At 46.5% G+C, this 27308-nt stretch overlaps 1 protein-coding gene and 2 pseudogenes across 1 annotated transcript; 1 reads left to right on the top strand and 2 right to left on the bottom strand.

Annotated features, from left to right (window-relative positions):
- Window positions 1-2027: 2027 nt before the first annotated feature.
- Window positions 2028-6901, bottom strand: LOC147977756 (beta-1,2-xylosyltransferase XYXT1 pseudogene; annotated as a pseudogene).
- A 4667-nt stretch (window positions 6902-11568) lies between these two features.
- On the top strand, window positions 11569-14397 carry LOC125547585 (receptor-like protein EIX2). The gene has a single exon (XM_048711405.1). It carries the CDS (start codon window positions 11569-11571, stop codon window positions 14395-14397), a length of 2829 nt encoding a protein of 942 aa, XP_048567362.1.
- A 7385-nt stretch (window positions 14398-21782) lies between these two features.
- On the bottom strand, window positions 21783-26660 carry LOC147977757 (beta-1,2-xylosyltransferase XYXT1 pseudogene; annotated as a pseudogene).
- Between the last annotated feature and the right edge of the window lie 648 nt (window positions 26661-27308).

Below are 27308 nucleotides of genomic sequence, written 5' to 3' on the forward strand. Positions count from 1 at the left end.
CTAGCGGATGTACAAACGGTCTGTGTCGTCATCCCTCACAGGCAGGGGCGAATCTAGTAGGGGGCTTTAACAGGCTTGAGCCCCCCCTCCAGCACTGCAAGAATTTTTTTTACTACTAGTTTCATGGCTCAACTAAGCCACTTGCAAGCCCAACCCAACAGATATTGGCATGATACAGGCTTTGAGCCCACCCTCCAGTTTCTGTCTAGATTCACCACTGCTCACAGGCATGTAACCCTAGCTACTGTTGCCGGAGATGGTCGAGCGCGAGCGCGAGCGTCGGCGCGAACCTTTGGACGTTGACGCGCACGTTCTGCTTGCCAAGGTAGTACTCGGCGACCTTGTCCCAGCCGCTCCGGTGGACGGAATCGGGGTCCTTCATCGCGGGGTGGTCCGGACTATTTTGGCATCTCCAACGGACCCGGGGAGGGGGGGGGGGGGGCATAGATGGTCATGATTTTCTACGCAAAAGGAAGGTCAAGGGCTCAGCTTCTCGTTGAAATAACAAACATGGACGATGAACTGTCGGCAGATTCTTCTCCCGCTTGTTGCACCGACAAAACGGAGAACTATGCAGGCGCAAGACCGCCACACCTTCGCTGGGTATGCTTGATGGTGCTGGCCATGTACTGGCTGACCATAATGTATAGCACGTGCCAGGATTCCATACAAACGGTATTAAGAAGAAGCAACTGTAGCTGTCAGATTAGTTAAGCTAGCTTAATCAGTACCGTACTACAGTACTAGTTTACGCCTCTGATTAGTTATAAGGATGGGCCATTCCCAGGTATGTAGACCCCAGGCAGCAGCTTCTAATCAAATGTGATTAAGCTAGTTAATCCATGGCCGACAGGGTTTTGTCTGATGCGAGAGCTGGCGATTATGCCTTGCTACTTTTGCTGGATTCCCTTCCCTTCTCGCTTAAAAAAAGGTGGATTGGTCCTATCTAATCGAATTACAAATTGACAGTTTTTCTGCCAAAAGAACCGCAGGAGCCGGGCAGTAACAGGCAGTTAGCATCAGCAGCATTAGAAAACTGACGACATTACGACAGATTGCAAACGCATAGTGCTAATCATTAGACATGGTTGCTACTTATACACGCATGGCGCCAAAAAGAATTTTGCACTTATCATCGTTAATACTACATCTGTTCCTAAAAATAATACACAACAGCGCACACATGGGAATAATATCAAAGCAAAAAAAAACCATCGGTTGACCAACAATGCAAAACAAAAAACATACACTCTGTTTTCTATAAACGAAATTGGGCGACGTGTGAAGACCGTAGGATGTGACATGGTAGCTAGCGTCGGTGTTAAGATGGCCATGTTCTCAGAACTCATAACATAGTGTTATACTGTCTACTGAAGTTTTTGGTGTGTCTATTAAGTTTGAAATCCCCGTCGAGTGACTCTTAGTACCAACATTTGTGCAAGTGGTTGTTGTGCTTTTGATTGACTAGACCACCTAATGGGGTTTCACGTATGATAGAGTGCTAGTTGCACTCCTTTCTTAGGAACCAAAGCCGCCTAGTGCTTAGAAGGGGGGCCAATATATGCTGGACAATCCGAAAAACAAGAAATAACGCTTGTTTTGATCGAATATTTCCTAATGATCCATCTTTTGTGGTTTTCTGTGTTTGATTTTTAAATCTTGGAGCATATTGCAGAAAAAGCAAAGACAGAAGCGTAACTAAAGCTGGGGTGCTGAGGATCAAGAAGGTGTTGCCCGAAGCCTTCTTGTTCATGGTCTTTGCGGCATCATTCCTTAAGCTCCCGAAAGATCTGTGTTAGTTTAAATAACAACTTTCTGATGTGTTTGCTGACTGACTCTGCTTGCATCCAGTAGTGCTATAGAGTGTCTGCTTTTTCTACTTGGCTAGCAGGTATAGCTGTTTGGCATGTGCGCCTTTCCTTTGCTTTGTTTTATGATGATACATTGATGCTTTCTAGAACATGTCGCGGTTTCTCTAATTAATGAAAATCAACGACGAGGCTCGTTGTTTTTACCAACCAGACATGTCGGTAAGTTTCTATTCACTTCGGTAAAATATAAATCGACCAATATAGTACCAACTTTTTCCTATATGTATTATCTCCACCAAGAAAGAAAATGTGAACTCCTTTGCAGCTAGCGGATGTACAAACGGTCTCTGTCGTCATCCCTCACAGGCATGTAACCCTAGCTACTGTTGCCGGAGATGGTCGAGCGCGAGCGCGAGCGTCGGCGCGAACCTTTGGACGTCGACGCGCACGTTCTGCTTGCCAAGGTAGTACTCGGCGACCTTGTCCCACCCGCTCCGGTGGACGGAATCCGGATCCTTGATCGCGGGGTGGTCAGGCCCCAGCGTCTCCAGCAGCGTGCTCTCCTCCACGGAGATGCTGTACTCGAGGTACCGGAGCCCCATGTTGGCCGCGGGGTCGCCGAATTCCCTCTGCGCCATCGGCTCCAGCTTGCCGTAGGGCACCACCTGGATCACCACCGCCCCCGGCGGCAGGAACGCCGAGTTGGTCAGCCCGGCGCCGTGCACGCCGAGCAGCACGTCGAACGAGTTCACGGAGAGGGCCAGCTCTTTGACGCGCACGTTAAACCGCGGGTCCGCGATGGTCACCTCGAACCCGGCCTTCTCGGCCGCCTTGACGATCTCCGGCACGTTGACGAGCTTCCGGTAGTGGCCCCGGTCGAGCAGCATCAGCCGCGGCTTCTTCATCTTCTTCCCGTCCACCGGCGGGCTGCTCTTCTTATTAGTCAGGCGGATGGGAGCGGCGCGCGGCAGGGAGTAGGTCTCGCGGAGGAAGGCGGTGAAGTTGAGCATGGAGAGCGGGACGCCGCCGGGGACCAGCTCCGGCACGATGTTGAACTCCTTGTGCATGTTGAGGCCGACGGTGACGTGCCGGAAGCAGCGGATCTGATCGTCGTGGTCGAGGTCCAGGACGTCGTACTTTGTCAGCCGCCGCACGACGGCCTCGTACTTGCCGAGCCACCAGGGCTGGATGTTGCCGGCCAGGAGCTGGACCTCGCCGCCGTACCGGCGCGACGCCACGAAGAGCGGCACGAGCGCGTCGCTGAAGTCGTGGAAGTAGTTGCCCAGGTGGCCGCCGAGCGCGAGCACGATGGCCGGGACGCGGTGCGTGACCGTGCACGCGGGCGCCGGGGACAGCGCGGACGTCGAGTCGAGCTGCGTCACCGTGACGTTGGGGATGCCGGTCATGTTGAAGCGGGCGTAGGCCTGGATGCTCCACTCCCGGCGCTCTGGTCGGGACGTCGCCGGCACGAGGGTGACGGTGTGCGCCGTGCCGTTGGTCCGGACGTCACCGAAGACGTCGCAGGTGTAGGAGTAGGGGCTCGCGATGCACACCACCTTGCCGTTGTCTGCTCAAAAAAAAAAAGGCACAGTGATTTGTCAGCTTCACTGATCATTGAGCATTTTATTGATCAAGTGAAATTAATTGATATGTGCCATGCAAATGAATCAAGTCTTAAACTGCATTTCTCTTCCTTCATATAATTGATTTGCACGTGCATATTACATCTTGGCTGATGATGTTAACCGTCCGGTCTAATTTTGATTCCATGTTGTGCGCGTATCTTAAAATGAGGGCATTAGACAACTCAATACATCGACTTAGCTACACAAGAATCTTTAGGTGACCTATGCACAAATTTATATCCTTTTCATGAAGAAGCAAAAACATACTCCCTCTACCCAAAAATAAGTTGTGACACTTATTTTAGAACAAAGGGAGTGTATTCCAAAGTTTGTGCTCCGCCTCTCTACTTCGATACTCCCTCTGTATCAAAATATAAAATGATTTTTGGCTCTATGATAGTATAAAAAACGTCTTATATTTTGATACGGAGGGAGTACCAGAAATATTATATCCTTAAAATCAGTAGCCCCAAGCCTAGTAACAACGTTCCTGCAATTGCCTCTTAGGCCTTGTACAATGCTAGACGCTTAGGAAGGTGCTTAGAGAAATAAACTGGCTTTTTCGTAGCACCGCTGCCTATTTTTATAGGAGAGACGTTTAATTAAACGCATGTCCTGTACAAATAAGCACCAGTGTTTAAAGAAAGCCTGGTTTATTTTTTCAAGCACCTTGCATTGTACAAGGCCTTAGAAAGGAAAACAATTAAGCTAGCTTAGCCCAGACGTAACCCATTGTTAGCTCCGCAAGGGACGGAGCTGCCTGGACTGGGTCAGCTGACCCCAATGACTTTTACAGATCCTTCACTACATCCTACTACCTCTGTTTTTATAGATGTAAGACGTTTCGACAGTTTAATTTAAACTGCCACAACGTCTCACATTTAGGAGCATAGGATGTACTAAATTAGCACCAAGTGTTGTTTCTTTGTGAAAGTTGAACCTAGTGTAATGTAGATGACGCCATCAGATTTATTTTCTAGCTCCACCCCTACTTAATAGTCAAACCGTGAACTATTTTTTATGTCCAGAAGTCCCTAAAGTAGTAAGATTAGGTTTGGTAGTGCTAGGTCCAATACAAGGAACTTCTTCAGCACAAAAATCCATATGGTCCCTAAAGTGGTCTAGACTCGTTATTTGTCCCGTTGAAAAGTATTTTGACAATGATGTGTGAGTTCATCGCTTAAGCTAGCTCAGCCGAGGGCGTAAACCCGTTGCTAGCTCCACCCCTACTTGAAATAGTCAAACCGTGAACTTATTTTTATGTCGAGAAGTCTCTAAACTCTAAAGTGGTAAGATTTGGTTGGTATTGTTAGGTCCAATTCAAGAAACACCTTCATCACAAAAATCCATATGGTCCCTAAAGTAAAGTGGTCTGGACATGGTCATTTGTCCCGTTGAAAAGTATTTTGACAACGATGTGGGACGGCTTCATGCAAAAATAGGAACAAAAACATGAAACATGAAAAAGGGGAAATAGCTAGGAACAAAAATGCAAAAGAAGGAAAAAGATTGACATGTCAAAGTTTCATGTATTTCTTGAAACTCAACTAATTTGTAGAAAGGGGTAATTGTACTCCTACTGTTTGTTTTAAGGAAGGAACTTACGGGATGACATGGAGGCCCACCATCAAAATGGGGAGGGTGGGGTGGTTTGGAAATCAAGGGGTGTTATTGGAGATAAAGACATATACATCTGTATATTTATTCTGTAAGTCGAGCATTATTATTGTAGAAAATAGGGGCCGTACAAAAAATGTGCTACTATCTTTTTTGGACAAATAGAAAACATTCACACATGAAAAAACTATCCCCCATTTTTATTGTTTATCGTCACAAAAAAACAGATGCTGGCACAGGAATGGACTAAATTCAGACAATTTTGACACTTGAGGGGGGGGGGGGGGGTTAAATAGCCTAGTTTCATGTATAAAATTGATACAAATACTCGTACTACTAGTGACCAACAGATACGTACTGTGCATCCAGCATTATTACTCGTACTACTAGTGACCAGCATTATTACTCGTACTACTAGTGACCAGCAGATACGTAATGTTACTAATGATTTTCTGGAGGAGTTGGTTTGTCCGGAACGAGCTAGTTCATGCTAAGCCTGCCCCACCTATGGAAGTCTCTCTAAGATTTCTGCAAAGCTATCTGGTGTCCTTGGTTGGTATCAAGCAGAATCCACAGGCTGACCCAGCCAAAGGCAAAACTTATATCGAATGGAAAGATACAGTGAGAAGGGGGGAAAGCGTTGGTGATCAGGACGAACGGAGTTGGACTACGCCCGAGCCGGGGTGGTGCAAATTGAATACTGATGGATCTTTTGTTGCGTCAGAACAAGCGGGTGCGGGCATGATCTTACGTGATCATCGCGGGGCTATCAACTTCTCGTCATGCAGGGTGTTGTTTTCGTGCAGAGACTCCCTTGAGGCGGAGTTGTGCGCGTGTATGGAAGGCTTGTCCCTTGCCTTGCAGTGAAGCGAGTTGCCGATCGTGGTGGAGATGGACTCTATCGAAGTGATCTCTCTCATATCAAGCTTGGATGCGGATCGCTCAGCTTACTCTTCTATTGTTAGAGAGATTAAGCACTTAATGGGTTTAAGGAAGACTTGTATTTCTCATATAGTTAGATCTCAAAATAAAGCTAGTGATTGCTTAGCAAAGTTTGCTAGAACCCAAGGCAGGACCTTGACTTGGTTAGGAGCTGGTCGAGATGAAGTAGTGGAAATAGCATCTTATGATTGTAAAGACATTGTGATTGAGTAATGCAATGCTATTTCTCCCGGAAAAAAAAAGATACATACTGTGCGTCCCAAAGCTAATCGGATCGAATCAGCACAATTATAGCAGCATTAGTGAGCAGGCAGTAGGTACACAGAGTACGTCCGAAAGCTACGCGAATCGAATCAAACCAATATGCTTGTATATATTTTCTTCTAGCAGAGCAGGAACAAAATGCGACATCTCATCACACTAATTGTGCTGCTAGTTTAGTTAGGGGGAAGGAATATATATGATCGGTTCTACTTGAAATTCTATTTATATATATGCATAACGTGTACAATATGTCGTATCGTAAAATACCAGCAAAAGAAAAAGAATTAAATGGAAAACACAAAATTAAATGAAAAATAAATCATAAAACCAAAACCCCCAACCTTTTAATACCGGTTGGTGTCACCAACCGGTACTAAAGGGCTCCCTGCCCCCGGAGCTGGCTCGTGCCATGTGGTTGCCCTTTAGCACCGGTTCGTGCGGAACCGGTACTAAAGGGGGGGACCTTTAGTCCCCACACTTTAGTGCCGGTTACCGAACCGGCACTAAAGGGCATTACGAACCGGTGCTATAGCCCGGTTCTGCACTAGTGGAGGGTTGCGGTTCCAACAATTGGCATCAGAGCGACCAGGTTCGAGGGACGGTCGTGGCGCGCGTGGCGTCCGCCGCGTGCGCGGCCGACATGGAGGCATCGGCTGCAGAGCGCGTGGCGACGGCGACGCGCGGCGAGTCTGCGGCTATGCGGTGTGATGTCATGCGCGTGAAGAGCACAGTGGTCGCGGAGGACCTGCGTGGTGGCGCAGCAGTCACGGCGGCTCGGCGCGACAACCGTGGAGGCGCGTTGCACGGAGCCGCGGTGGACCTGTGTGGTGGCGTAGAGGCGGCGGTGGCGCGGCGTGGCGGCATGGAGGTGCTACGCTGCGGTTGAGGCCGCAGCGGTGCAGGGCAATAAGCCGCGGCGGTGAGCCGGGCGCGACCGGTGCGTGTTATGGGTGCGCACTGGACGCGTCGGGACCGCGGGCGCGCGTACGACGGTGCGGTTGACGTTGGGAGGAGGCGTATGTCGCCGTTGTGCTCGAGTTCGGCTACATCCTTCCGGTGTTTGTCGCTGGAGGTTGCTCGGCGGCGTGGAGGAGAAGTCGTTCGTGCGGCGGGTGAGGCAGCTCGAGCGGCCACGTTGCTTGCGTCAGGGCGCGACATGTGCATGAGCTGAGGGCGTGTGGATCACCAGAGGAGAACACGTTCAGCGGAGCGCAGGGCGGCCACGTCAATCACGTCAGTGCGTGATCGTGTGCGCAAGCCGGGGCGTGCAGGGCGTGGCGTCGTGGAGGAGCTCGGCGTGCGTCGCTGAGGAGCTCGACGTGGCCGGTGGAGAAGAATCTCGGCATGTGATCGTCGAGAAAGAACATGGAGGCAGCGTCAAGCGTCGAGAAGGTCGTAGGAGCGGCCATGGCGCGACGTCGACGACGAGCCTGACATGTGCAAGGTCATGGCTTGGGGCATGAATGTTAGCAGCAAGCCATGCCCCATGATGGTGGCGACCGGTGTCAGTGAACGGTCGAGTCCATGGCGAGTGTTTGCCCGAGTGTGTGCGTGTGTTTCAGTTGTTGATCGGACGCCGGTGTGTGGTCGCGTCCGAGTAGCGTGGGTCGAGTCGGAGGTAGTTAGCTGCAGTAGCGGGAGTGGCCGGTGCAATCTCGTGGAAGCTGGCCGCGTCGTGCGCGTGGGTCAGGCGAGCGGATCGTACGCCAGTTTAGGGGAGGTGGGCTGCATCGTGTGAGTGCACATATAACCCTTTGTAACTCTTCAAGTCAGCCATGTAGCCATTGAAAAGATAAAGACGATTAGGGCATGCGTGCGCTCATGGTGCGTTCGTGCGCCGGCCTGAAATTTCTTGTGTCTTGTGTCTTCTTTTACCTCTAGCCGAGAATGAGAGATGGCTGCGGTTTCAACAACATGATACTGGTCACACATCAAGTGACGAGAGAGAACGGTACCGCCATAACCTCACACTGCAGACACTCGGAGATTCGATGCCTTGGTTACAAGTGTACGTTGGTGCTAAATCTAGGTGTGTCCACCGACACCTAGATTAGCGTAACTGGTGGAGTTTTTAGCGCCTACTATTGCGTCAAGTCTTGTAGCCAAGGACTCTTAGGTGATTCTTTAAATTATTTTATCTCTCTAAGCGCTTGGAGTAAATTGCAAAAAACCACCACAATTGAGGACCCTAATTCAGAAAACGACCACCATTCAGTTTTTTTTCAAAAAACCACCACCATTATGCTGACAATTTTCAGAAAACGCTGATCACTGGATTAGACACGTTTGACAAAAAATCTGACCATTGGGTCCCATTGTCAGGTGCCATGTGGCCGGAACGAGTTAACGTCGCTAGTGGACATAATTCGAAGAAAAAAAAGTGGTGGTCAACCTCTCCTCTGCCTCCTTGGCATTTCAGCAACCACATAGCAGCCGCACCAGATTGGCAGCCGGTGCATCCCGCCGGCCGCTGCCCCAACGCTTCGTACTGTTGTTGCTCGCCGCCGGTGCATACCGCTGGCCGCTGCCCCAATGTTGCGTACTGCTGCTGCTCGCCGCCGGTGCTTGTGCTCGCCACACGTCCAGCTCACCGCCCCCGCGCTGTAGACGATGGAGAGAGCAACCTTGGCGGCTCCCTCGGGGAGAGCTCGGCCGTGCTCTCGACGCCCTCGGGAATCCCGGCACGCACCGGAGGCAGAGCAGGGCCATGGCCATCGCGTCGGCTGTCGATCCCAGCATGACCTCGATTTGGTAGGCGCCTCCGAACAAGTACGGCCCTGCCGGCTCCGGCCAGCCCGACTACCGGCCAACGAGCCTCCCAGCTCCGCGCCGGCGAGCTGTCCGATGGCGTTGTTGGGATGGCGCGCGGACGATGCCGCTGCTCGCGCCCATGCTCTGGAGGAGACGGCGTGCGCGGCCGGTACTGATGCTCGCGCGCCCGTGGGCAGTCGGGGCTGGTGCTCGCGCGCCAGTGCGCGGCCGGTGCTGGTGCTCATGCGCCCGTGCGCGGCCATGGCTACTCTCGCTGCTGGCGCCCGTGCGCGGCCGGTGCTGCTGCTCGCACGCCCGTGCGTGGCCGCCGCTGCTGCTCGAGTCCCCAAGAACGGCGGGGCGGCGGCGGGTTGACTCGCCGGCGGCGACCGGCGGTCCGGCGCGGGATTCTTCCGGATCGGAGCGGCGGTGGCGGCTGTCGTGTGGATCGGGATCGGGAGGAGAACGCTGTGGCCGAGCTGTACGTATTTTTTAATTAGATCGATATAGAGAAAGATCACACTGATAAGACGGGCCCATGTCTATTTTAACGGTCAACTAAACTTCAGTCAAACGCCGTTAGTTTCAGTTGCCAAGTCATCGTTTACGGTGGGACCTATCTGTCAGTTTTACAGTCAGCAAGTGTTTATCTGAGTAATTAGTGTTTTCTGAAAACTATCAGCACAATAGTGGCGGTTTTTTGAAAAAAAAACTGAATGGTGGTCGTTTTCTGAATTAGGGTCCTCAATTGTGGCGGTTTTTTGCAATTTACTCAAGCGCTTGTATAGGAGTCCCCCGTTGTAGATGCCCTGAGTAGCCGCTCCGTCCTTCTTTCTTTTTTTTGAAATCTATTGGCACTTTATTGCATAACTGAAAAATTACATACTTCGTTACATGCGGTAATAGAAAACCTGGAGGCTCATCCTCCCAAGAGAACTCTAACTGCATATCATACGCATGTCTACCTAAATGTATTTGCTTCTCTAAGACAGTACATGAACTTCACGGTTGGTATTTCATGAGCCACTTGAAAACAATCAGCTAATAAAGCTGAGTATGGTGCTCTAATTTCCTTCTCACCATTGCATGCTCCGTCCTTATTTGGTTCTACCTGACAATGGAAATGCTTAAGGGTTGTGCCTTTATTAAAGGCATTGCTTGGATATTATTCAGACCTACTCTTCGGAATGAAAACCATTGATGGTTGGATCAGACGACAACGGAGCTTGTGCGTGTGTGTCATTACCTTTCTAGATGTGTTGCTTCCAAAGAATCTCTATCGAAGTCCATATGTTGTCAAAGATGGCAGTTGATGTTGATGTTTGGTACTGCATGTCGTCGGTTGTTGCACCATGACATTTGGTGTCTTTTTTTCTTTTCCTTTTTATGTGCATCCTTGATGTCTTGATTAATTTTGACATTGTATTGTTGCAAAGGCTAGATGTACTCCCTCCGTCCCATAATATAAGAATTTTTTTCAACCTATCCCATATAAGAACTTTTTTCAACCTATCCCATAATATAAGAATGAGATAGGTTGAAAAAAGTTCTTATATTATGAGACGGAGGGAGCACTTGATATCAGCTTGATATTAATATATTATCCTTTTTTGAAAGAAAAAGAAAACTTGGTACACAGAAGCGCCACCTAAACCGTGTTGTCAAGAAATACCACAGCGAGTCTAGGAATAGAATGCAGGGCATACGATGATGCAAAGAATGTCTGGTCCAACTGAATTCTGCACGGCACGTTTCACATGAACCAATTTTTTCTATGACGTGACTATTGTGGCAGTTCTAGAGCACTTGGAAATCTCGAGACGGTCTCACGATCTAATTCGTTAGTTGTGTGTGTGTTGTACAGTTGAACTCTTCGACTCACTTGGAATTTCACGCACTTTACGTATTCATCGTGGAAGAAACAAAGAAACGGACGAACGCATCTATTCAAGCCAGGCCACCCAAGATGACTTGACTCGAGTCTACAGGTCTGACCATGAAATTTGTTTGTGGTGTATTTTCAGGTCAGTTGTCAAAGGTGACGAACACTTACGATAATCAGCCCTCACCCAGTCTCGTCGAACGTTGAAACAAAGATGTATTCATTAGGAAAAACTCGAGAGTTCTGTCCACACAAGCATGAATCCTGCATGACGTGAGACCAAAAGCATGCATGCATGCTACTCCCTCTGTACCACAATACTTGTTGCTAGGGAACTAGTACTGGTTTTCTCAAACGACAAGTATTTTGGTACAGAGGTGGTGTTAGAAATATAATTGGGTTTAAGTTAGAGATAAGGAGATAGAGATAGAATTAGTTTAGACCACGTGTAACTTGTCTTGTACTCCAACTCTCTACCTCTCTTATACTTCTATATATACTTTACACAAGGGTCAGATCAATACAACAACAATATTCAGCCATACTACAGTTTTCACAGGTGGTACTTCGACAGCAAACCATACTGGCTAGGCTGTGCTATATATAGCAGTATCGAACAACAAAGTCGCCATAGGCAAAGTCATACAAAGTTGTTTCTGTTACAAAGTTAAACACAATGAGCATCGTCCTTAGATGCTTGTGCGTGCAACTAGCTATAGCCTCGTTCCTGCTCACACAAACCAGCTCCACTGAAGCCCATGGCAACAACACGGGCAGTTGTGCTGTGAGTGAGAGATCCGCCCTTGTCCGCTTCAAAGCGGGCTTGTCGGACCCTGCAGACCGCCTTTCGACGTGGCAGGGCGACCACTGCTGCCGATGGAAGGGTATCCGCTGCAGCAAGAGAACCAGCCATGTCATCAAGCTCGATCTTCAAGGTTCCTATGACAGCTATCTAGGAGGCAACATAAGCTCCTCGTTGGCTGGTCTAGAACGTCTAAGGTACCTCGACCTCAGCGGCAACTCATTTAGCGGCTTTCAGCTAGCAGAGACTTTGCCGTCTCTCCACCACTTGAGGTATCTAAACCTGTCCAGCTCGGGCTTTGTTGGAAGGATACCACCACAGCTGGGTAATCTCACCGACTTACGTTACTTGAGTCTTGGTGGTAACGCCGACACATACTCCACGGATATCACCTGGTTGTCGCGATTATCTTCCCTTGAACACCTGGACTTGAGCTCTGTGAACCTCAGCACCATTCCGAACTGGTTGCCAGTCGTGAATATGCTTCCTTCCCTCAAAGTTCTTCTTCTTACTAGCTGCCAACTTAACAACAGTCCTGATTCTCTTGTGCATTCAAACCTGACATCTCTTGAAACTCTCGACATTTCCTTCAACCTTGCCCCAAAGCGTCTAGCACCCAACTGGTTTTGGGGCTTGACTAGCCTTAAGTTGCTTGATATCTCATGGAGTCAATTTAGTGGTCCAATTCCTGACGAGATTGGGAATATGACCTCCATGGTAGAGCTCTATCTGTCACATAATAATCTTGTGGGCATGATACCGTCAAACCTGAAAAAACTTTGTAACTTGGAAACATTGTTTATACATGATGCCGGTATCAATGGAAGCATAACGGAATTCTTTCAACGGTTGCCTTCTTGTTCATGGAATAAATTTTCAGCCTTGGATCTATCTAACAACAGTTTGACAGGAAGCCTACCAACCAAGCTGCAAGAATCCTGGCTCAATCTGACCTTTATCTATCTTGGTGGAAACAAACTCACAGGTCAGGTGCCGCTATGGATAGGAGAGCTCAGAAAGCTAACTGCATTGAACCTAATGAACAACTACCTGGATGGTGTTATACATGAAGGTCATTTATCAAACCTAGCAAGATTGCAGAGATTGTTGTTGTCAGGTAATTCAATAGCCATCACAGTGAATTCAATTTGGCTTCCTCCATTTAATCTGACAATGATTGGACTCCGGTCGTGCCTACTCGGACCTAAATTTCCGATGTGGCTACGGTGGCAAACACCTATATACCTCGACATCTCAAATGCAAGCATCTCCGACATAGTTCCGGATTGGTTTTGGATAATGGTTTCCTCGTTGGACTCGGTTAGAATGCAACAAAATCAACTTCGTGGTTTTCTACCATCTATGATGGAATATATGAGGACATCCGCAATGGATCTCAGTTCCAATCAATTCAGTGGTCCAATTCCTAAGCTTCCTATTAACCTAACCTACTTGGATCTTAGTACAAACAAACTATCAGGGCTACCATTGGAATTTGGAACGCCACTACTTGAAGTACTTCTTCTATTTGGCAACTCAATCTCTGGCACCATTCCATCATCTCTGTGCAAGTTGACATCACTGAAACTATTAGACCTATCAAGAAATGAGCTCACTGGGTCAGCTCCTGATTGCATAGTCAATCAATCCACTAAAAACACAGAAAGTTTAAGTCTTAGTAATCTAAGCTTAAGAAACAACAACCTCTCTGGTGTTTTTCCTTTATTCCTCAAAAATTGTCCCGACCTCATATTTCTTGATCTCGCACACAATAAATTCTTTGGGACTTTGCCATCATGGATTGGGGAGAAGTTGCCATCTTTGGCATTCTTGCGGTTGAGATCTAATATGTTTCATGGCCACATTCCTTTGGGGCTCACAAAGCTAGCTAATCTTCAATATTTGGACCTTTCCAACAACAATATGTCAGGAAGCATACCAAAATCTATTGTTAACTGCACGAGGATGATTCTAAGCAGAGATAAATCTGATAAATTTAATGGAGTACTCAATTTTGAAGATGTTGTTTATCGCTCTGACGTTGACTACACAGAGAATTTCACAATAGTCACAAAAGGCCAAGAGAGATTATATACAGGAGAAGTCATATACATGGTAAATCTTGATTTGTCGTGTAACAATATCACAGGAGAGATTCCTGAAGAGATCGGCGCACTTGTGGCGCTGAAGAGCCTGAACCTATCATGGAATGCCCTCAGTGCAAAAATTCCTGAGAAGATTGGCGCCTTGGTGCAAGTCGAGTCTCTTGACCTATCACATAATGAATTGTTCGGTAAAATCCCTACAGGCTTATCGGCTCTCACATCATTGAGTCACTTGAACCTGTCCTACAACAATCTGAGTGGAGAGATACCATCTGGGAATCAGCTTCAAACACTTGATGACCAGGAGTATATTTATGTGGGCAATCCTGGTCTTTGTGGTTCCACGATCCCCAAGAAATGTCCAGGAATTGAGTTAATTCCAGCTACTCCGGAACATCATGAAGATGCGGGCAATATGATCTCGTTTTACATCGCCATGAGCTCTGGATATGTAATGGGCCTCTGGGTAGTCTTCTGCACCTTCTTGTTCAAGAGGAAATGGAGAATTTTCTGGTTCTCATTCTGTGACAGCTTGTACAACCGAGTTTATGTGAAGGTGGCTGTTAGTTGGGCTTCCTGGACAAGCAAAGATGGGTAGAACGTGATATTTCTATCACTGTTTTTCTTTGGTATATGCTGTCATGTGTGGGAATTTTATGATGTAGTATCATCTGATGTAAGTATTGTACAAGTGTATTAATAAACATGTATGTAATCAAGGCACCGGGCTAATGTACCCAGTCGACCAAGTTTGGTATTACCTTCGCTATGTACAAGTTTATGCATAATGACCTGCAAAAAAAAAAGTTCATGCATAATGAATAAACTTATCAGAGTGATCCAGAGCGCACATGCTTACAATGTCGTCCGCGCCTGAACGCAGCCACACCGCCGTCTCAATACAAGTACGAGCAGTTGTAGCTTAGCTTGTGACTAAGGGCATCTACAACACTCACCCGCAAACTAGCTCCGGCATCCGTCGGCAAACAGGCGAATACGGATGCAAGAGCCGGCCATCCAACGCTGTCTGCACATATTTCAACCATTATTTAAACTAACAGGATGAAATTCGTACAAAGACGAAGAATTTTTATATAAACCGGACAAAATTCATTACATTTCGAACATTTAGAAAGAAAAAAATGTGGTCTGGTCCTAAACCCATCCTCCACTATTACTTTTAGAAAAAATGGTGGTCCGGACGTAACAGTGATATAGTCGGGAGTGGGCGTAACAGTGGTCCGGACGCCCGCAAAGCCTCTCACTTTGTTTCTGGTTTACGGAAAAAAGAACCGAGTTGGATGACTTTCGAAAAACGGAACATGTTGTCCGGACGTATGCGAGCAGTTGGAGTCAGCATACCCTAACACTATTAGTTTCACGTCGAACACCTCTAAAGTTCGCTCGCGTCAGAAAATTTACAAGACAATCACACACACACACGGGAGTGACAGCGAGAGAGCAGATTGGCTGACCCACCATCCGGTCTACCAGCGTGGTACCTTCTGGTTTTACCAGTTTTGGAAACCTTTCAGAAGGTTCCGCTCTGGTTTCTTTCTTTGGTTTTTTTAGGGTCGCTCTGGTTTCTTTCTGATTCTGCGGTTTTCCTTTACAGTGTTTTCTGGTTTTTCACATTTTTGTTCCTTTTCTTTTTTTTCCGAATTTTCAAAATTTCGTACAGATTTTCAAAAGAATCTAAAATTTAAAAAAATGCCCGCACTTCAAAAATTTCACAATCTCAAATATTCTCGCATTTTCTAACAAAAATTCTAGCGTTAAAAAAATGTTCACATGTCTAAAACAAATCTGAAATTTTCAAAAAATGTTCATGTTTGTCAGCAATGAAAAAAGTTTTTAAAAATAGTTCATGTTGTTTCAAAACATATCCGCATATATTCAAAATATCACCTTCTAAAAAACTAATGTTCTTCTCCTCCAAAAGGCCGAAATAAATTTCACTTAAAAAACAACAAAAGAGTAAAAAAAAACTTAGATGAAAACAATAGGAAAAAATGTGATGGGCCAGCCAGCCCGGTTGTTTTCTCCCCTGAGGACGTATCTTGTGCACCGAAGCTTCTTGTGTTACCGGTGCACCGGATGACGGTTACACATTCAAAAATGTCAAAAAAAGAGTCCAAGAAAACGCACAAAAAATCCAAGAAAAAACAGCGCATTGACAGAACATCAATCTATGTTGTCATAAAAATAGAAACCAAAGTTCAAAACATTGCTCGAGATACAAAAATGGCAAATGTTATGTGAATGTGCTAAATTTTTCAGAATTTTTCAAATATTTGAAAATGTTCGTTGGTTTGCAAATAACCACTAAGTAATTTTCAGAGAATTGTTTTTTGAAATATTAAATTGCCCCTAACCTATTTAAAACAGTGGCCAAAACAGCCTATTTAATCCATTTGTATTAAAGTAAAATTCAAACTAATTCCCAAATGACCGCCGAGCGCAAGCACGATGGACGGGACGCGGTGCGTCACTGTGCACGCGGGCGCCGGGGATGCGTCGGACGTCGAGTCGAGCTGCGTCACCATGACGTTGGGGATTTTTTCCTTTTTCTCTTATGTTTAACCTTTTTTCTTTTTTCCTTTTCCATTTTTCATGTTCGTTTTGTGCTTTCCTTTTTCTTTATTTTTTCATTTTCCTTTCTTTTTCATTTTGCGAACATCTTTCAAATTCCTGAACATTTTTCGAAATAGTGAATTATTTAAATCATGGGCATTTTTTGAATTCGTGAACTGTTTTTAAAATCATGAATATTTTTTGAATATTTTTTGAAATCATGTTCATTGTGTATTAAAAATATTTTTTATAAAAACGTTTATATGATGTACTAAAAATATTCATTTGGTATTTCAAAAAAATGCTCATTATGTATTAAGAAAATGTTCGCTGGGTATTAAAAAAATGTTTATCATGTACTTAAAATGTGCATCATGTATTAAAAGTTATTTAGCATCTATTTTTTAAAACTGTTATACAACGGCTAGTTATGCATCGCGACATGCCCAGCCTCCTAACACCCATAGTGATTGTCTTTGGTGGGCACACATCCCACCCATCTGCTAGTTTCACTTTCTCCTGCGGTGGATAGCTGAGTGGCATAATTTTCGGAAGATCCGTTGCCTAGTTGGTGTTTGAAACACACTTAAGAGTTTTAAATTAGAGCTACCAAATGGAAGTCCAGATGGTGTTGTACACGGACGAACCGACGACAGATTCTTCTCCCGCTTGTTGCACGGACAGAACGTAGGCACAAGACCGCTACACCTTCGCTGGGTATCCTCGTGCTGGCTGACCATCATCATGTATAGCACGTGCATGGATTCCATAGAAACGGTATTAAGAAGAAGCGACTGGCTGGCAGATTAGTTAAGCTATGCCTTTGATAAGTTTAGTTATAAGGATGGGCCCTTCCCAAGGTATGTAGACCCCAAGCAGCAGCTTCTAATCAAATGTGATAAAGCTAATTAATCCACGGCCGACAGGGTTTTGTCTGATGCGAGAGCCGGCGATTATGCCTTGCTACTTTTGCTGGATTCCCTTCCCTCCTTTTGCTTAAAAAAAAGGGGCTGTTCCTATCTATCTAATCGAATGACAGATTGACAGTTTTTCTGCCAAAAGAACCGCAGAAGCTGGGCAGTAACAGGCAGTTTGCATTAGAAGACTGATAAGATTACGACAGATTGTGAACGCGTAGTGGTAATCATTGAAGACACGGTGTACTACTTTCTAATTTGTACACACATGGCGCCAACAAAATTTTGCACTATCTTTGATACACTACCTCTGTTCCTAGGTACTATAAAACGTTTCGGCAGTTCAAGGTCACTTTGTCCTAGCTAAATGATGTGCTTAAATGAAGAAAAAAGTCACACATGCAGCAGGCCGTTTCTAAATTATACTAGTGCGCACATGGGAATAATATACATAATAGTGCACACATGGGAATAATATCAAAGCAAAAAACATCGGTTGATAAAGAATGTAAAATAAAAAATATGAAAATTTTGTTCACAAATATGATTTTGATTGCTGATATCAGGGCCTCACTTAGGAAATTGATACATACAGTTCAAATTATTTGTCCAGGTTTCTGGGTTCTAAAAATGCTCAAGGTTCCGCAATGGATCAATCAACTTACTCTCAGTGATGATCAAGACTCCCAAAATGCCTTTTTTTCATGGTCAAAGATGCTCAAGCACACATCATTGTTGGTTTTCTCACATCATGCCATGCTTGGTTGTGTAACCGAATCTCGAAAATTCATAGGATGTTCCGCGAATGTGGAACCAAACTTGGATGACTTTATGTACAAATGCATTATTCATAATGAAAACAATATCATTGTATGTGTCTAAAAAAATATGTCATACTTTCGTAAAAAGATGGAATCTACTACCAGATAAAGAAGTGATAATGGCAAAAAAATACTTCCTTTAGGTAATCTCCATGACTAGAAGGTTGTGACGTTGAGATATCAGGGGGTGTGCATTTGTATCAAAGATTATTAGAAACCAATGGTGGCTCAAATGTGCTCCCACGGAAAATCGATCGGCCGAGGAATGAGAACACTAACTTGAACTCCAGATTTCTATGATTGTGTTTGTATTTGAATTAAGAAAAGAGCAAGATAGTAAAATTGTTCCATGCCTTGATAAAAGTATAAAGAAATACGGATAACAATGTAGGTACATCACCACCACCGCCAGAATTATGCACTCACCCATGGATGGGTATCACAACCTTCCTCGGCGTTCAATTGGTTTCAATAATATGTATTTTTTAAAGTTGTCAATAACAGGTTTCAATAACATATTTTTTTTAAAGTTGTTAATAATGTATTATTGTGTCTGATAGTATGATATGTGTCAGCTGAGATGTGCATTATTCTCGATTAATTTAGCTCCGTGGGTAGCATCTTATTTTTTAAAGCCCATGGCAACGCACGGGCATTCTACTAGTATACATAATAGTGCACACATGGGAATAATATCAAAGCAAAAACCATCGGTTGATCAAGAATGTAAAATAAAAAATATATACACTCTGTTTTCTATAAACAAAGTTAGGCAACGTGTGATGACCGTACCAAGGACGTGACATGGTAGATGGCGTCGGTGTTACAATGGCGATGTTCTCTCAACTCAGAACATGAGTTCCAATGTGCCCCCTTGTATAATTAGGCAGGACGAAGTGTTATGCTTTCTACTGAAGTGCTTGGTGTGTCTATTAAGTTTGGAATCCCTGTCGAGCGACACTTTAGTACCAACATTTGTGGAAGTGAGGGCCACTATATGCTTGACAATCTGGAAAACTAGAAATAGCGCTTGTTTTGATTGAAAAATTTCCTAATGAGCCATCTTCTGTGGTTTTCAAATTGTGCTTGATTTTGAAATCTTGGACCATGTTGCAGAAAAGCCAAGACAGAAACTTTTGCCAATATCCATGGATGGAATCGTCTTGCTAGAAAGATTTGCAGCTGATACTAGGTTATCCTTGACTGGAGTGTTTTTGTTCATGGTTTTCGGGGCATCATTCCTTAAGCTCCCGGGAGATCTGTGTTACTTTAAATAACAACTTTCTGGTGTGCTTGCTGGTTGACTTTGCCTGCGTGCAGTACTGATCTAGCGTGTCCGTTTTTTTTTCTCGTTGTCTAGCACGTTTAGCATGTGCGCCTTTCCTTTGCTTTGTTATGATACTTTATAGAACTTGTGGGGGGTTTCTCTAATGAAAATCGACAAAAAGGCTCGTTGTTTTTTTCAAAAAGAAAGTAGCAACATTTCGCCATTTTGGTAAGTTTCAATTCACTTATTATGTAAAGTAAATCGACCAATATAGCACCAACAAATTCCTATATGTATTCTTCACCAAATTCAGTGGCAGTAAAATGCCCCGATTCATCATTATATACTAAAAAAGAAAAATATGAACTCCTTTGCAGCTAGCGGATGTACAAACGGTCTGTGTCGTCATCCCTCACAGGCAGGGGCGAATCTAGTAGGGGGCTTTAACAGGCTTGAGCCCCCCCTCCAGCACTGCAAGAATTTTTTTTACTACTAGTTTCATGGCTCAACTAAGCCACTTGCAAGCCCAACCCAACAGATATTGGCATGATACAGGCTTTGAGCCCACCCTCCAGTTTCTGTCTAGATTCACCACTGCTCACAGGCATGTAACCCTAGCTACTGTTGCCGGAGATGGTCGAGCGCGAGCGCGAGCGTCGGCGCGAACCTTTGGACGTTGACGCGCACGTTCTGCTTGCCAAGGTAGTACTCGGCGACCTTGTCCCAGCCGCTCCGGTGGACGGAATCGGGGTCCTTCATCGCGGGGTGGTCCGGACTATTTTGGCATCTCCAACGGACCCGGGGAGGGGGGGGGGGGGGCATAGATGGTCATGATTTTCTACGCAAAAGGAAGGTCAAGGGCTCAGCTTCTCGTTGAAATAACAAACATGGACGATGAACTGTCGGCAGATTCTTCTCCCGCTTGTTGCACCGACAAAACGGAGAACTATGCAGGCGCAAGACCGCCACACCTTCGCTGGGTATGCTTGATGGTGCTGGCCATGTACTGGCTGACCATAATGTATAGCACGTGCCAGGATTCCATACAAACGGTATTAAGAAGAAGCAACTGTAGCTGTCAGATTAGTTAAGCTAGCTTAATCAGTACCGTACTACAGTACTAGTTTACGCCTCTGATTAGTTATAAGGATGGGCCATTCCCAGGTATGTAGACCCCAGGCAGCAGCTTCTAATCAAATGTGATTAAGCTAGTTAATCCATGGCCGACAGGGTTTTGTCTGATGCGAGAGCTGGCGATTATGCCTTGCTACTTTTGCTGGATTCCCTTCCCTTCTCGCTTAAAAAAAGGTGGATTGGTCCTATCTAATCGAATTACAAATTGACAGTTTTTCTGCCAAAAGAACCGCAGGAGCCGGGCAGTAACAGGCAGTTAGCATCAGCAGCATTAGAAAACTGACGACATTACGACAGATTGCAAACGCATAGTGCTAATCATTAGACATGGTTGCTACTTATACACGCATGGCGCCAAAAAGAATTTTGCACTTATCATCGTTAATACTACATCTGTTCCTAAAAATAATACACAACAGCGCACACATGGGAATAATATCAAAGCAAAAAAAAACCATCGGTTGACCAACAATGCAAAACAAAAAACATACACTCTGTTTTCTATAAACGAAATTGGGCGACGTGTGAAGACCGTAGGATGTGACATGGTAGCTAGCGTCGGTGTTAAGATGGCCATGTTCTCAGAACTCATAACATAGTGTTATACTGTCTACTGAAGTTTTTGGTGTGTCTATTAAGTTTGAAATCCCCGTCGAGTGACTCTTAGTACCAACATTTGTGCAAGTGGTTGTTGTGCTTTTGATTGACTAGACCACCTAATGGGGTTTCACGTATGATAGAGTGCTAGTTGCACTCCTTTCTTAGGAACCAAAGCCGCCTAGTGCTTAGAAGGGGGGCCAATATATGCTGGACAATCCGAAAAACAAGAAATAACGCTTGTTTTGATCGAATATTTCCTAATGATCCATCTTTTGTGGTTTTCTGTGTTTGATTTTTAAATCTTGGAGCATATTGCAGAAAAAGCAAAGACAGAAGCGTAACTAAAGCTGGGGTGCTGAGGATCAAGAAGGTGTTGCCCGAAGCCTTCTTGTTCATGGTCTTTGCGGCATCATTCCTTAAGCTCCCGAAAGATCTGTGTTAGTTTAAATAACAACTTTCTGATGTGTTTGCTGACTGACTCTGCTTGCATCCAGTAGTGCTATAGAGTGTCTGCTTTTTCTACTTGGCTAGCAGGTATAGCTGTTTGGCATGTGCGCCTTTCCTTTGCTTTGTTTTATGATGATACATTGATGCTTTCTAGAACATGTCGCGGTTTCTCTAATTAATGAAAATCAACGACGAGGCTCGTTGTTTTTACCAACCAGACATGTCGGTAAGTTTCTATTCACTTCGGTAAAATATAAATCGACCAATATAGTACCAACTTTTTCCTATATGTATTATCTCCACCAAGAAAGAAAATGTGAACTCCTTTGCAGCTAGCGGATGTACAAACGGTCTCTGTCGTCATCCCTCACAGGCATGTAACCCTAGCTACTGTTGCCGGAGATGGTCGAGCGCGAGCGCGAGCGTCGGCGCGAACCTTTGGACGTCGACGCGCACGTTCTGCTTGCCAAGGTAGTACTCGGCGACCTTGTCCCACCCGCTCCGGTGGACGGAATCCGGATCCTTGATCGCGGGGTGGTCAGGCCCCAGCGTCTCCAGCAGCGTGCTCTCCTCCACGGAGATGCTGTACTCGAGGTACCGGAGCCCCATGTTGGCCGCGGGGTCGCCGAATTCCCTCTGCGCCATCGGCTCCAGCTTGCCGTAGGGCACCACCTGGATCACCACCGCCCCCGGCGGCAGGAACGCCGAGTTGGTCAGCCCGGCGCCGTGCACGCCGAGCAGCACGTCGAACGAGTTCACGGAGAGGGCCAGCTCTTTGACGCGCACGTTAAACCGCGGGTCCGCGATGGTCACCTCGAACCCGGCCTTCTCGGCCGCCTTGACGATCTCCGGCACGTTGACGAGCTTCCGGTAGTGGCCCCGGTCGAGCAGCATCAGCCGCGGCTTCTTCATCTTCTTCCCGTCCACCGGCGGGCTGCTCTTCTTATTAGTCAGGCGGATGGGAGCGGCGCGCGGCAGGGAGTAGGTCTCGCGGAGGAAGGCGGTGAAGTTGAGCATGGAGAGCGGGACGCCGCCGGGGACCAGCTCCGGCACGATGTTGAACTCCTTGTGCATGTTGAGGCCGACGGTGACGTGCCGGAAGCAGCGGATCTGATCGTCGTGGTCGAGGTCCAGGACGTCGTACTTTGTCAGCCGCCGCACGACGGCCTCGTACTTGCCGAGCCACCAGGGCTGGATGTTGCCGGCCAGGAGCTGGACCTCGCCGCCGTACCGGCGCGACGCCACGAAGAGCGGCACGAGCGCGTCGCTGAAGTCGTGGAAGTAGTTGCCCAGGTGGCCGCCGAGCGCGAGCACGATGGCCGGGACGCGGTGCGTGACCGTGCACGCGGGCGCCGGGGACAGCGCGGACGTCGAGTCGAGCTGCGTCACCGTGACGTTGGGGATGCCGGTCATGTTGAAGCGGGCGTAGGCCTGGATGCTCCACTCCCGGCGCTCTGGTCGGGACGTCGCCGGCACGAGGGTGACGGTGTGCGCCGTGCCGTTGGTCCGGACGTCACCGAAGACGTCGCAGGTGTAGGAGTAGGGGCTCGCGATGCACACCACCTTGCCGTTGTCTGCTCAAAAAAAAAAAGGCACAGTGATTTGTCAGCTTCACTGATCATTGAGCATTTTATTGATCAAGTGAAATTAATTGATATGTGCCATGCAAATGAATCAAGTCTTAAACTGCATTTCTCTTCCTTCATATAATTGATTTGCACGTGCATATTACATCTTGGCTGATGATGTTAACCGTCCGGTCTAATTTTGATTCCATGTTGTGCGCGTATCTTAAAATGAGGGCATTAGACAACTCAATACATCGACTTAGCTACACAAGAATCTTTAGGTGACCTATGCACAAATTTATATCCTTTTCATGAAGAAGCAAAAACATACTCCCTCTACCCAAAAATAAGTTGTGACACTTATTTTAGAACAAAGGGAGTGTATTCCAAAGTTTGTGCTCCGCCTCTCTACTTCGATACTCCCTCTGTATCAAAATATAAAATGATTTTTGGCTCTATGATAGTATAAAAAACGTCTTATATTTTGATACGGAGGGAGTACCAGAAATATTATATCCTTAAAATCAGTAGCCCCAAGCCTAGTAACAACGTTCCTGCAATTGCCTCTTAGGCCTTGTACAATGCTAGACGCTTAGGAAGGTGCTTAGAGAAATAAACTGGCTTTTTCGTAGCACCGCTGCCTATTTTTATAGGAGAGACGTTTAATTAAACGCATGTCCTGTACAAATAAGCACCAGTGTTTAAAGAAAGCCTGGTTTATTTTTTCAAGCACCTTGCATTGTACAAGGCCTTAGAAAGGAAAACAATTAAGCTAGCTTAGCCCAGACGTAACCCATTGTTAGCTCCGCAAGGGACGGAGCTGCCTGGACTGGGTCAGCTGACCCCAATGACTTTTACAGATCCTTCACTACATCCTACTACCTCTGTTTTTATAGATGTAAGACGTTTCGACAGTTTAATTTAAACTGCCACAACGTCTCACATTTAGGAGCATAGGATGTACTAAATTAGCACCAAGTGTTGTTTCTTTGTGAAAGTTGAACCTAGTGTAATGTAGATGACGCCATCAGATTTATTTTCTAGCTCCACCCCTACTTAATAGTCAAACCGTGAACTATTTTTTATGTCCAGAAGTCCCTAAAGTAGTAAGATTAGGTTTGGTAGTGCTAGGTCCAATACAAGGAACTTCTTCAGCACAAAAATCCATATGGTCCCTAAAGTGGTCTAGACTCGTTATTTGTCCCGTTGAAAAGTATTTTGACAATGATGTGTGAGTTCATCGCTTAAGCTAGCTCAGCCGAGGGCGTAAACCCGTTGCTAGCTCCACCCCTACTTGAAATAGTCAAACCGTGAACTTATTTTTATGTCGAGAAGTCTCTAAACTCTAAAGTGGTAAGATTTGGTTGGTATTGTTAGGTCCAATTCAAGAAACACCTTCATCACAAAAATCCATATGGTCCCTAAAGTAAAGTGGTCTGGACATGGTCATTTGTCCCGTTGAAAAGTATTTTGACAACGATGTGGGACGGCTTCATGCAAAAATAGGAACAAAAACATGAAACATGAAAAAGGGGAAATAGCTAGGAACAAAAATGCAAAAGAAGGAAAAAGATTGACATGTCAAAGTTTCATGTATTTCTTGAAACTCAACTAATTTGTAGAAAGGGGTAATTGTACTCCTACTGTTTGTTTTAAGGAAGGAACTTACGGGATGACATGGAGGCCCACCATCAAAATGGGGAGGGTGGGGTGGTTTGGAAATCAAGGGGTGTTATTGGGGATAAAGACATATACATCTGTATATTTATTCTGTAAGTCGAGCATTATTATTGTAGAAAATAGGGGCCGTACAAAAAATGTGCTACTATCTTTTTTGGACAAATAGAAAACATTCACACATGAAAAAACTATCCCCCATTTTTATTGTTTATCGTCACAAAAAAACAGATGCTGGCACAGGAATGGACTAAATTCAGACAATTTTGACACTTGAGGGGGGGGGGGGGGGGGGGTTAAATAGCCTAGTTTCATGTATAAAATTGATACAAATACTCGTACTACTAGTGACCAACAGATACGTACTGTGCATCCAGCATTATTACTCGTACTACTAGTGACCAGCATTATTACTCGTACTACTAGTGACCAGCAGATACGTAATGTTACTAATGATTTTCTGGAGGAGTTGGTTTGTCCGGAACGAGCTAGTTCATGCTAAGCCTGCCCCACCTATGGAAGTCTCTCTAAGATTTCTGCAAAGCTATCTGGTGTCCTTGGTTGGTATCAAGCAGAATCCACAGGCTGACCCAGCCAAAGGCAAAACTTATATCGAATGGAAAGATACAGTGAGAAGGGGGGAAAGCGTTGGTGATCAGGACGAACGGAGTTGGACTACGCCCGAGCCGGGGTGGTGCAAATTGAATACTGATGGATCTTTTGTTGCGTCAGAACAAGCGGGTGCGGGCATGATCTTACGTGATCATCGCGGGGCTATCAACTTCTCGTCATGCAGGGTGTTGTTTTCGTGCAGAGACTCCCTTGAGGCGGAGTTGTGCGCGTGTATGGAAGGCTTGTCCCTTGCCTTGCAGTGAAGCGAGTTGCCGATCGTGGTGGAGATGGACTCTATCGAAGTGATCTCTCTCATATCAAGCTTGGATGCGGATCGCTCAGCTTACTCTTCTATTGTTAGAGAGATTAAGCACTTAATGGGTTTAAGGAAGACTTGTATTTCTCATATAGTTAGATCTCAAAATAAAGCTAGTGATTGCTTAGCAAAGTTTGCTAGAACCCAAGGCAGGACCTTGACTTGGTTAGGAGCTGGTCGAGATGAAGTAGTGGAAATAGCATCTTATGATTGTAAAGACATTGTGATTGAGTAATGCAATGCTATTTCTCCCGGAAAAAAAAAGATACATACTGTGCGTCCCAAAGCTAATCGGATCGAATCAGCACAATTATAGCAGCATTAGTGAGCAGGCAGTAGGTACACAGAGTACGTCCGAAAGCTACGCGAATCGAATCAAACCAATATGCTTGTATATATTTTCTTCTAGCAGAGCAGGAACAAAATGCGACATCTCATCACACTAATTGTGCTGCTAGTTTAGTTAGGGGGAAGGAATATATATGATCGGTTCTACTTGAAATTCTATTTATATATATGCATAACGTGTACAATATGTCGTATCGTAAAATACCAGCAAAAGAAAAAGAATTAAATGGAAAACACAAAATTAAATGAAAAATAAATCATAAAACCAAAACCCCCAACCTTTTAATACCGGTTGGTGTCACCAACCGGTACTAAAGGGCTCCCTGCCCCCGGAGCTGGCTCGTGCCATGTGGTTGCCCTTTAGCACCGGTTCGTGCGGAACCGGTACTAAAGGGGGGGACCTTTAGTCCCCACACTTTAGTGCCGGTTACCGAACCGGCACTAAAGGGCATTACGAACCGGTGCTATAGCCCGGTTCTGCACTAGTGGAGGGTTGCGGTTCCAACAATTGGCATCAGAGCGACCAGGTTCGAGGGACGGTCGTGGCGCGCGTGGCGTCCGCCGCGTGCGCGGCCGACATGGAGGCATCGGCTGCAGAGCGCGTGGCGACGGCGACGCGCGGCGAGTCTGCGGCTATGCGGTGTGATGTCATGCGCGTGAAGAGCACAGTGGTCGCGGAGGACCTGCGTGGTGGCGCAGCAGTCACGGCGGCTCGGCGCGACAACCGTGGAGGCGCGTTGCACGGAGCCGCGGTGGACCTGTGTGGTGGCGTAGAGGCGGCGGTGGCGCGGCGTGGCGGCATGGAGGTGCTACGCTGCGGTTGAGGCCGCAGCGGTGCAGGGCAATAAGCCGCGGCGGTGAGCCGGGCGCGACCGGTGCGTGTTATGGGTGCGCACTGGACGCGTCGGGACCGCGGGCGCGCGTACGACGGTGCGGTTGACGTTGGGAGGAGGCGTATGTCGCCGTTGTGCTCGAGTTCGGCTACATCCTTCCGGTGTTTGTCGCTGGAGGTTGCTCGGCGGCGTGGAGGAGAAGTCGTTCGTGCGGCGGGTGAGGCAGCTCGAGCGGCCACGTTGCTTGCGTCAGGGCGCGACATGTGCATGAGCTGAGGGCGTGTGGATCACCAGAGGAGAACACGTTCAGCGGAGCGCAGGGCGGCCACGTCAATCACGTCAGTGCGTGATCGTGTGCGCAAGCCGGGGCGTGCAGGGCGTGGCGTCGTGGAGGA

This window comes from Triticum urartu, chromosome 3A, assembly GCF_056163025.1.
Source record: "Triticum urartu cultivar PI428250 chromosome 3A, HENAU_Tu73, whole genome shotgun sequence".
Classification (NCBI taxonomy): domain Eukaryota; kingdom Viridiplantae; phylum Streptophyta; class Magnoliopsida; order Poales; family Poaceae; genus Triticum; species Triticum urartu.

Bases quoted from the DNA above. Each gene is read 5' to 3' on its own strand.
- LOC125547585 (XM_048711405.1), top strand. From the start codon at position 11,569: ATGAGCATCGTCCTTAGATGCTTGTGCGTGCAACTAGCTATAGCCTCG.